The sequence below is a fragment of the Nestor notabilis genome, unplaced genomic scaffold, assembly GCF_000696875.1.
Source record: "Nestor notabilis isolate BGI_N333 unplaced genomic scaffold, ASM69687v1 scaffold4086, whole genome shotgun sequence".
Lineage (NCBI taxonomy): Eukaryota > Metazoa > Chordata > Aves > Psittaciformes > Psittacidae > Nestor > Nestor notabilis.
Genome location: NW_009934096.1, coordinates 95402 through 107587, shown reverse-complemented (window position 1 = coordinate 107587; position 12186 = coordinate 95402). Strand labels below are relative to the sequence as shown.

General features: G+C 38.7%; 1 protein-coding gene across 1 annotated transcript in view; it reads left to right on the top strand.

The window, feature by feature from the left end:
* Positions 1–9315: 9315 nt before the first annotated feature.
* Positions 9316–12186, top strand: part of BICD1 (bicaudal D homolog 1 (Drosophila)) — an 81680-nt gene continuing 78809 nt past the window's right edge. Inside the window, exon 1 of the mRNA XM_010017150.1 lies at positions 9316–9351. Within this exon, the coding sequence (XP_010015452.1) occupies positions 9316–9351 (36 nt within the window). The remainder of the gene's footprint in view (positions 9352–12186) is intronic.

The window sequence follows — 12186 nt, the reverse complement described above, 5'->3', positions numbered from 1 at the left end:
TAGGTACGCAAATGCACATCATGCGGCATCGTCTACCTTCTTCTATTTATCATTAGGCTGTCTTTAGACAGATATGTTTGGTGTGAATGCAGTAGTACTTGGAAGAGTGCCAGGCCATCTACCTTCTCACACAACCTCACATGCAAGATAAATCCCTCTCCTCATTAGTAGATCCACTGGTCAGCAGTGTGCAGCAAACTCCTTTTGTCACTGTCTTTATTTTGGTTGAATAAATGAGCAGGGTTTTTTGTTGGGTATTTTGGGTTTGTTTAGGTTTTTCTCTTCTTACCCTATACAAAATGAGTTAAAGCTCCCTAAGGATTACAGTGGGGACAATTTATGGCAATCCCATTCTTTGAGTCTCTTTTTTTTTTGTTTGCATTAAGGAGGCAAGCTGTTGTTGATGTAACATGATTATCAGTACCACCATATGCCTGAAAAAATCTCACTTGTTCTGGAGGCATGAGATTATCCACCACTTGCAGTAAGCACCCAGCTGCAATAGCATTGTGTGAAACAGTTGTGTGCTGCATTGATCAATGCTAATGGAAGCATAAAGTTCCTAATGGTAAATCTGTGGCTGGCAGCACTCTTATTAAACCTTCATTTGAAAATAAAGAGAGGTCTGTAATTTTGGCCTCTTGTTCTGAAGGGCATGCTTTTATTTAGAGATTTTTCCAACTTGGATTTTTAGAAGGTTTTAGAAATGCTTGAAGCAGCAGAAACCTCTGAATTGTTTTTCTTTCTCCTTTTAAACCCCCAGGTTAAAAATTACTTTTCTAGAAGCTAATGTGTGTCCTTCTCTCCCCTTAAAGCTCCCTTAAATACTCCAGCCCTAGGAACTGAAACGTGGAGCTCTTTCCTTGCACTCCATTATCAAAGTTAATTGTACTAAGCACAACTCTGGTTGCCACCTGCTGGCATTACTGACATTAAGTATGTCTTGTGTGGTCTCAAGGAAAGAGTCTATTCTCATTAATTACATATAGAGCAGTCAAAGCTGCTGTGATAATTCCCATAAAGAACTACAGAGAATAGGAATACAAGTGATGACAGACAAATTAAGAGTTTAAATTTAATGAGTACTAATGAGTGGAGTATACAAGAAACGTGAATTCTGTAAGCAGAGTTTTTCATGAGATTTTAGCAGTTTGGAAGATCTTTTACTGCCCTGACTGCCATAGACCTGAGCTGTGTCTTGTCTAGTTACTATGACTTTTGCTTAGGCTGAGCCCCTTTCTCAGGCACTGATTTTTATGACAGCTACAATAAAACTGGTTGAGAATACTTGTATTGCAAATAAGTATAAATCAAGGTCCATTTGTGCTTGAAATCAACTCTCCTGGTGTTGACATTTCGTGTCTCTGATTGCTCCATTTAAATAATTGGATATGTTTGTTCCAGTAAAACCATGATGGTCTTGCTTTTGGTCATCTTCGTTTTCAGGCCGGTGTTGAAGATTGCTAAGAAAATAGCCAACCATGAGTCATAGCTCAGTCAGCTGTATGGTCCATACAAAGTGTAGTGTGTACCAGATCTTCCAGCACATATTGTTGTTCCCTTTGTCATAACATAATTTAGCTTGGAAGAGTTTCCTGAAGATGATTTTCTCCATCACTTGCTTGAAGCTCAAAGTTAGGTGTTGCTCAGGGTCTTGTCCCAGACAAGTTTTGAAAGTCTCCAAGGATGGAGATTACCCAGCCACTCTGGGCACTTATTTTGGTGCTGTGCCACTCTGAGTGAATTTCCCTTTGTCTTGTGAGAATTTCCTTGGTTGAGGCTATTGTCATGTCTTCTCTATCCCCTTTCAGACAACAACAGAATGAATGCAAGTAGGTCTCCCCATTAACGTTTTCTATTTGTGCTGAACAAACCCGGTTCCTTCAGCCTCTCCCTGTATGCAATATGCTCCAGATCTCAAAACATTTGACCTTTGGCCTACCTTAACCCAAGCAGAAAACCATGTACTTCAGCATAAAAAGTCTCAGACTCCAAGCATCAGTGAACCTTGAGATAATGCAGAAGTCAGTTTTCTCTTAAGCAGAGGTCAGTTGTACACATATAGAGGTTTCTCCTCTAGGAAACCTTTCAGGCACACCCAGCAATGGAACTCATTTTGTCTTCCTGACTGCTGCTCTTCCTGGGCTGCTTGTTTCACAGGGCTATTGACAGTGAGTCCTATATAGGGCCCATTGCTGTGCTGTAGAGTTAGGTCTGCTACTTTTACTCCCATATGTTGTTTTACATTTAACATGATGCTTTCAATTTGCTATTTGATCACCCGGGGCTGACAGAGCCTTCTGCAACTCTTCAGGCAGCTTTGGCTCTTACTTCCCTGGATAGTATGCTACTGGATGGCTCCATAGTGTGAACCATTGTGCATGCTGGGAGTGGACCTCCTGAGAAGCCCGTCTGAATGCAGTTAGCTCAGCAGGCCTGTGCTTGGGTCATATTACAAGGATAATAAAGAACTAGTCAAAGCCAGTTTGGTATTTTCCAAATGCAGCCTACTGGGGAAAGGGGAGAGGCATCAAAAGAGATGCTTCTTTTTGAGAGACAAGTAATCCCCTTCTCTTTTTTGTTTAGAAAAACCCTATAGAAACCAATCTCTTGAGGTTCATGAAAAGGTTCAAAGAGGGCATTGCAAATTGTTGGAAAAAAATAGCATTTGTGAGGATTGGGATGTTATTGTTTGCCTCTGCACATGCTGGTTGTAGTTGTGTGTTTTCTTCCTCTGCATTTGGGGGTATTCACTGAGATAGACAAGCCGTAACAGCATATTTTGTAAAAGTCTGAGAAACATGAAGAAGGGCAGAGCAAGTCTTTATGCTTGTCTCTGAAAGTCAGTTCAAGGTTAAGATACTGCTGCTTTGGTTATCTGAGACTTCGCTGTGGGTCCAAAAAATACCTTAAAGGAGGTAAGTTTTTCCCTGTCTGTGAAAATGTGGAGAATCGAAATGGCCAGTTTAGCTTCTCATTTCTTTTCTTTGTATGACAAAGAGAAGTATTCTGAGCCTAACAGCTTCTGCCTGAAGGTGATATTTTACAGTCTGTTGAAGACAAATTTGTACCTGTATTACTTGTTTTCTGATTCAAGAAGAGGAGTTTCCTATTCTCAGAGAAGAAAATCCTTCATTTTGCTTTTGGCAAAAATATTACTACTTACCATTTACTCAGAATATGTAGTTTTAGATACCTACTTCTTTTTTCTTTTTTTTTTTTTTTTTTTTTAAATTGAAAGAAAATTGAGTAAAACTTTGTAAGAAGAGGATCTAAATAAAATAGATGTTCTGTTGCTTCCAGGGTATGTGTAAACACAGCTAAGTGTTTTGCAGCAGAAGAATACCGTTTCCTTCTAAAGTTGAGACTAAATCTTAGAATCTCTCCCAAAGTGGGGCCCAGCTACTTTAAAGCTTTCCAGTGATTCTGGAAGCAGGTAACCTACAGGTGTGTAAATAGTTCTGTTATTAAGGGATGGTGTGGGAAATTAACAATGAGTTATTTTTCAAAATCGTATGGATGTACTTGAAAGTTGGCACAGACCTAATATTATAACAATATAAGTACACTTTTCCACTTCATGTTTTGTATCTGTGTTGAGGCATACTCCTTACATCTGCAGCAGACACTCATATAGAATTTCTTTGTTCTTTTCTTTTCCTTTTTTTTTTCTTTTCTTTTTTTTTTTAACTCTAATGTGTAAGAAGTGCTTTCCTCTTTCATTGCTCCATCTAACTTCACTATTTGGTGTGCATCTGTATCTAGGATGTGGTCGTGTCCCTATTCCTTATTTCCTCCCTTCTCTTCTAGAAGAGGCATACTGGACATGCAGGTTCTACTTCCTTATATGCTGCTCTGGGGTAGTCCTAATTTGTTGTGATTAGAGTCCTTCCTTCCTCCCCCTTCTGCTTTTTCAGCTGGAAATAATCTTTCCCTGTTCATCACAAACATCGGGACATCTCTTCAGCAGAAAACTAAGGCTAAAGTAGTAGCAGCAGTGTACAATGCAGTTGGCATATTTTACAGCTTATTTGTATTGTTCTCTAGCAACATGCCTTTGCGCAGACTACTCCTAAAACACACTATAAACATGCTCTCGTTATGGAATGTGAGTTTACATACAGAGAACTAATGTGAAATAACTAGAATGTCCCAGCAGGCCGGCAGCTCTTAAAAGAATTGGATTTTGGCACAAAGTCTTTGCAGATTTATTCAAGCAAGTGCAGGAGGAGGAACTGCAATTATCTCAGCCATTTCATAGTTAGAAAAACAGAAAAAAAGAAAACCAGTCAGAAAGGAGAAAAAGCAAAAAAGTTTTAGTTAAACGTAGGATTTTGTTTGCTGCAAAGGTAATAGAGCATCCGTGGAAAGCATGTTTCATCTCAGGCTTCAGACACGTTTTGTTAAAAAGAAATAATAATTAAAAAATCTTTTGACAGTCTTCTGTGTTTGTTCTGGTAATGCTTCTATTGGTTTTAATTGGAATTCTGTAATAGCTAATGGTTGGCCTGATAGTAGCGCATACTCATAAGCACCAATATAGACATTGGTGCAAATTTTTAAGCCACCTGATGTTTCATTAATAGTGTGTAAATTATTTTGTTATCAACATAATTTAATTATTGGTCATATTCACTTTGTACAGAGCTGATTTAAAATTGCCAGCATGAAACTAATTAGTTGTAGATAAGTGGTGCTCTTTGTTACAAGCTTCCCCCTTCTTGTGCTTTCTGTGCCTGGAGGGAATGCTCGGGACAGGGAATTTAAATCCTAATCTAGTGTACTGTTAAAGGCAATTAAATGGAAATTCATACTCATTCCCTCTTTTACTGGATTGCTGATGAACAATGAAGGTTAGTATCGAGTGTTCATTTTCATGGTAATGCTTTCTTCTTGTCTATAAACATTTCCTAACCATCACATCTAGGAATATTTATGAAAAAGCAGCATGGTTGCCTAAGGCCTCACACCCCGGCATATTGATTGAAGTCAGCACAATATGCACTAGTATTGCAGAAGCATGGCCATGTCTGTAGCTGAGTTGAATGTAAATGCTCAGTACTTTCTGAAGGCTTTGTTAATTTGCATCTGATATATGAATTTCAACAAGCCTGTAGACACTGTAGGGATCTACTGAGAACAAACACAAGACGTCCACATTGTGCACGCTTTTATCCAAAACTTCCTTGGGGAAAAGACTATGAATTGTTGACTTTTGTCTTACTGCTCTGCATCTGTAAACAGTCTCAGTATTACTTATGTTTTTATGTATCTGATCTCCTCAGTATTTCTGGCACAGATAAAACCTCCAGCACATTGGTTTGCAAGTCTTTTTTGCATGTTAAATCTCTCATGCAGGTATTAATTTACGTGACTTTACCACTGCACCAGCATTTGCATTATTATCGAATTGAGCTGATTAATTAAGCTGGTATTTGGAAATAAAGTTAAATGCTTTTTGCCTTTAGGAGGCAATAAAATAGCTTCTTCAATTAGCATTTATGGATTTATCATAGTTACCTATACTGTGGTCCTCACTGTAGTATATTGTGTCTCAGATCGTGAGTGGGTTTATCGTAGCAGTCCTTTTGTATTGCGTAGCAGATGCTGTCCTCTACGTTTTCCAAACGGGAAGTTGAGGAACAATTTCCTAAAGGTCACATCAAGTGCTTGTAGAAAAGCATGAACTGAAAACAACTGTCCTTTAAAGTTTAACTGTCACCTTTTTCAGAAGGCAGACCGATCACATAAGAACAAATAAGGAAATGCCAGTTTGTCAGCTTGTTTCAAACACAGCAGAAAACATTTAGTGTTTTTTCTCTAAGAATGGGCATATGAAGTAAAAGGCATGTTGTTACACCACAAAAAAAGAAAAAAACCAAACCCCAAACAAACACATAATCCTATTCACGTTTTATGGCTGAGAGCATAAACCTGATCATCTTGAGTCTGGTAATTATGAAATGACCAGTGGTTAGACAATTGCTCAGGTACAACTAAATTTTGAGCAATTATCTCCTATTTCTTTTTGACTGGGTAGGGTGTGGGGCTGTGGGGGTGTGTCTAGTTAAGTCTAGGAACCTCGTTTGGTGTTCTAAGCTGGAATAGGAATTAGTGATGAGATCAAGCATCTTTCCGTCTTCTGCCTCTCTGTAGAAGAGTTCAGCATCCTGCTTTCCTGAAAACAGGAGGAATCGGACAAATGGGACACTTCTGTATCTGTAAAACAACAAGCTGTTTTCAACTTGAAACTGTCAACCCAAAAGTTCATGGTCTAGTTTTCTTGCCTATGTGCCCATGCTGATTCAGGCTGTGTTCTCAATCTGGTTTTGAGTTTTCAATCTGCTTCCCTGCATGGTCTGTCCATCTTGTATGCACTATCCACACAATACCTGATAATTTTTTAATTCTGTCATCATTAAGCATACATCTGTCTGTTTTGATTACAATATGCTTACTGTTTGCACTTGAAAACTTCAATCGCTTCAGTATTAGGTTCCAAAAGGAAACCTGTTGTCCTCTCTCAGCCGTCTTAAATGTGAACATCAGGAGGTTATGTCAGCTACATAAAGTCACTTCTGCAAGGGCACTCTTTGCTGTTGCACTGCAACACTGCCAAGAAACTCCCGTTGGGTTTAGACTCCTGTGTGCTTCAAGAATAAAACACAGCCCTTGTCCAAGACTCTGGACCATCTGTGTACCCAAAGGGAGAGGGAGCAGGGAATGGCGAACAGCCAAGTGATCAGAACTGGGCACTGAGCATTTGACTGTAAGAAAGCCCATGGAGAGAGAGATTTCCAGTTAGGTTGAATGCTGGCTTTGATTTGCTAGGAAGGAAAATACTACATGCAGATTGAATTCAGCAGCATTCAGGTGAGCAGGGTGTAGAATACAGGAGGTAAATTAAGGAAATGTGTCTAAATGGAGCCACATCATATTTTTTTAGGGGGGGAGGGCAGAGAAGGGGGAGGGGCAGTTTCGTTGCAGCTGGTTTTGAGAGAAGGGCTAGGGTAGAGTCTGCTCAGCCTTGCCTAGAGGGGACCTGTGTCTGGCACTGATTGATCCCTAGCAGAAAAATGTCAGAGAGCCCTGACCTTTGGTTAATGAATTGTGAAGAAAGGAAAAAATAATATATAGTAAGCTTAAAAAAAAAATAAAAAATTTCTTATCTGAAAGACATGGAATTGCAAGTGACTAAGGGAATATTCATGGGCATTCAAGTTGTGCCATGAAATAAGGCCTGTCCTTGACACTAACCCCAGGTAGGCATCTCTAGCATTTGTGAGGCCATACTGACATTTTCTAGGAAATATGCTGCCCTCTTGGGTAATCCCAAGATGTTTTTTCCCTGCTTTGGTGTTAGGAGTGTGAACGTAACTAATACATAATGCATTCTGCTTTGCAGCAAGTTGAAATACACAATCATTTGAAAAAGCTCAATGCTGTTGCATTATGCATCAGAAAAGCTACGTTAAGTGTCAAAACCATAAAGGTAGGCTGTCTGCTCATTCTGATAGCAGTCAGATCATGTTTTATTGCTTATTAATCATCACAGACTGGAAGAGTAAGTTTCTATGCAAACACTTCAGAATTCCTGCCCCAGGAGGTGGCTAGTAAAAATAAAACTGAAACTCAGAAATAACATCATTCATGACCTATATATGTTTTTAGCTTATCTTTTTGCATATGTGCTGCTTTCTACACCTAAATTAGACACCTAGCTTATTTCTTCCTTTTTGTTTTCTTTTTCCCCCAAGTATTAAACATAGTTTTTGTTTTACAGTCATCATTTCATGTCACTCACTGCACAGTAGCTTTCTGTTACTGTTTATATTTGTCATATAAGTATTCTTACATATGTTGTTTGGAACGCTTACGTTTTCCTATTGCTCTTTTACAAATCTGTGCCCATTTTATTCATAACATTAGTTCTTTCATGCTAGTTTGATTCTGACACTGGAATGTCCATCTGGGGCTATATAGAGTTCAATGGCAAATGGCCTTTTCCTCAAAAGTTGCACCTTTCTCCATGATCAGACTGACCTTGTACCTGTGCATGCCCACTTTTGTCATCCTTTATCATGCACTCCAGTATTGATCATTATTTTATTGTTCTCAGAATTCAAATTTTAAGACACCCCTAAAAAGTTATGAAGCTGTAATACGGTTCTTGGGTCTCAGAATATATACGCAATGTTTAGTGGCACATTGTTACTCAGCTCTTATGACCAACTTACAAATAAAGTAACTCCTAATTCAGCCAAGAGCATCCTTTCAAGCAGTCTTGAGACAAGTGATGTGATGAGTATATGGTGAAATTCAGACTGGTCACTGTTAGGACAGTCTTTGTCAAAATAGTAAATGTACCTCAGTCTTTGTAGGTGACTTAAACTAACGTGCCTCCGTGGGGATCGGGTTTCTCAAGGGAATAGTAAGAAACAAAGGGCTATACAGCCCCCTCTGCATCCCATTATGAATTTGACGTTTATATGCTTTGTCAGAAAAGCTCTGCAATGTGGTTGCCGCTGAGGGACCAGTAGTGATTTCTAAGTGGTTTTAATGAGTAGTCATACCCAGCAAGGTAGCACCATACTGAAAAGAAATACATCCACAAGATACAGTAGAGTAACTATTCAAAATGCTATTATAGAAACAATGCAAGTTGGGCATCATTTCTGCAGTTACCACCACAGTTCTTTGCTTCTGTAGTTACTTCTTTGTGGCTGGGTCGGAGAACTCTGTAGCATATGTTGACATACTTGTCCTAATCAAGTTGAAAATATGGAATGGCACTGAGGAGCTTGGCTCTGCTTTTGCCATCCTGGCATCACCTGAAATTTGGTTTAGGGAGAAGCTGGAGTTGTACTGATATAGGTGAAAAAGTACTTTTAGGTAGAAACAGCATCTCTCTAGGAGCCAAACTATATACTTTCATTATAAATATCTGACCAAAATATCAGTATCTTCTTCAGCAGTGAACAGAGGGAACATCTGCTCTGCATTTGCATGGTGATCCTTCCTCTCACTTGGTGTCATGTGGTGTCAAAGGAAAGCTATTTCTACAGTCCTTTTGATTTCATGTCCAACGTGTTCAAGAGGTAATTGTGAAGGCTAAAGTGCACTGTTCCAGCTCTCCCAGGCTGCAGCCTGTTCATTCTCTTGGCACAGTGTTCATGTGAGGCAATGGTGAGAGGTGTATCATCACATTCTAGGCTTGGAAACCAGTAGTCATTGGAAGACAACTCTTGTGCCTCTTACAAAGTTAGTTGACCTGGAAATTTTTTCAGGTGACTCATTTTTCCAACTACAGGTGATATGCGGAATGACTTCACAAGTCGTCAGGGTTGTAAAGTAGGTATGCTTTATTCAGCGGTGGGCGCATGGGGGATTGCTCCTCCAAAAGCATGCGCGCCTCAGCGCGATTGCTCTCTACATTTATTCTCTATACATATACATATTCATGAGGTGACACAACATGCCTATACATATTCATGACCTATCCCCACTTGGTATTATAATTAGTTAAAAGGTCCTTTACGCTTGCGCAGTGCCTCCCAGTCGTCGAGGGCTGAGGTCTTAGGATGAAGTAAACGAGTCTTCCTCAGGTGTGAACTTTTACATCTGAAGGTTGCGCATCATCTTATCCTGTTTAGTGCCTTTGTTACACAATACCACTAGGCAACCGGGGAAGGTCATGTGCCACATTTATCAAGGATATCTATTGTTCAGTGTCATTCATCAAGGATGGCTATTGTTCAGTGTCAGGCTCATTAAGCACACAGTTATAGATTAAATTTCCCACATCATAGGGATGGCTTCAGTGAAATAAGTGATCATAGTTAATTGAAATATTTATATCATAGCAAGATTTTAAGGTTTTTATGAATTAAGCAAATTGTTAAACATAGAACAAATGTCTAACAGCTTAAAATCATTAATGTACAGCTTAATTTGAAAGTGATTAATCACATGGAAGGCCTTAAGTGGTTATGTCTGGAAAGTTTAAGCTATACAGACCATGAAATACAGAAGAAGGAGTTTTTGCTTGCTTTTTAATTATAGAAGACACCTTATGTTCCTCTCCTTGTAACTTACATCTGTATGGAAAAAGAAATATGCTTCCTGTGTCTCTTTCCCCTGATTTTTAACATACTGATAGCAGTTTGAGAAAGAAATTGCATAGTATAATATACAATAATGTTCAAATTTGGTTTTATAGGAGAAAATGTTTGGATTATTTCTGTATACATAGGTAGAAGGAAATACTAACTACATAGTAATTTTCTGTTATAATATGCATCCTCCCCAGAATCTGTATTCATGGTCATTCTCAAACATCACACATGCTAAAATACACCTTCAGTGTACATTTGAGATAAAAATACTATGCACCTGGAAGGCCATCATCACTCTATACTGGTATGTACCCATAGTGCTTTAACTATAGTTCTCTGGTAGAGTGGGCTTCAGTTCCCACTGCTTCATGAGCTTCTCCAGACCTGTCAGTCCTACCTGATGTCCTGCTGTGTTTCAGTTTTTGCCCTGGCCTTTATCTTGTGGAGTCTTTATTGCTCTGTCTGAAATTAGGAAGAGTGAGCCATTGAATATAAGTATGTAGGGTAAGATATAATTTATTAGCAGTGTTCCTGAAACAGTCTTAGATTCACAGATATAGTGACTGAATCAGTCCTTAACAGTTTCATTAAATTGGATTTCTTGTTATTTGAAAAATCCTATTTGGCAAGTTGCTGATGCTTGCTATTTCAGTACCTTACAGTCTTTTGAGAAGACAGCTGGATTAGTACATTATTGAATATTTTTAGAATCCTTTAATGCTGAGTTCACAGGATTCTCTAAGTGAAGTAGACTTAAAAGCTGAAAAGTTTTTGAACAGGGTTTTGCTTTGATGTTTCTAAGGGACTGCTTCAGTTCCAGTGCCAGTAAAACTTAGAATGTATTCTGAAAGGCTATAAATAGTGGCATTAAAACAATGGATTTCATTTGGCAAGTAGTTCTTATTGACAGGAAGGTAAAGGAGGCCACTGCGTGCAGTGGGTACAAATGTGTACTCTTGCTTCATGGTTTCATAGAACTGGGTAGAAATTAGGCTTCTGGGGAGAATTTCCCACTGAAAGAACATATATTACAGTGACATAGCTTTCTCTTCTATATTGGGGAAAAAATAATTCAAAAATACTGTATGAGAGAGCTTTTGCCTATGTTAGGCTAAATATTCTTAACACTGGAGGTCTTCTTTTGGCTTTTTCCAGAATTATGGTATGTCATTTTCAACCAAATGTCTGTTTTTAAAGGCAATACAAATTAAACAGGGTTTAATTTTATTTTACTTTGTATCTTATTAGTGTTTTTATTTTTATTTATATATTATTTTGTATTATTAAACTATTTTTTATGTTGTTATATTATTGCATGCTTTTTCCCCCTGTCTTTCACAGCTAAATGATATTTCCACCTTTTCTACTATTGTGGCTTTTTTTTTTTTTTTTTTTTCTTTCTCACTATGAGGGTGGTGAGACACTGGAATAGGTTGCCCAGAGAAACTGTGGATGCCCTATCCCTGGAAGTTTTCAAGGTCAGGTTGGATGAGGCTTTTAGCAACCTAGTCTAGTGCCTGGTCTAGACCATGGCATGGGGTTGGAACTTTTGTTTCAGATTATTGTTTCTTTTCAGCAGAAGCAGAAAACACTGAGTACAAATGAAATAAAGGGGCTGTCAAACTCTTGTATGAAGCTTAAGAGCAGTGTGGATGGTCACTGCTTGTACTCAGCTCATTTATCTTTCTCCCAAGTTATGGGAGCTTTTTTCTATACCAGGGAGTTAGCTCCTTTAATAAAAGATTGTTAAAAATGGAAAGCAGTTTAGAAAGATTTTTTGGTTAATCATGCTCTTTGAAAACAAACCAAACCACACACTTTGCGGAACTAGAGAAGAAAGGAACTGATGAATTATCAGCTGGCCTCATGCAGGAATGTTAAACATTGGTGCTAATTAATGGCTAGCTAGCAGAGCACCATCTTGATCTCAGTGGAGGTTGCCTGGACAAGGGCCATAAATCCATACTGCAAATGAGCTCGAAGATGCTTCATTTCAGCTAAATGAGATGGTGGCCCTCAGCTGCTGGGAAGCTGCTAAGGCAGTACTTACTAGATCAGAGTTTGGGATTCA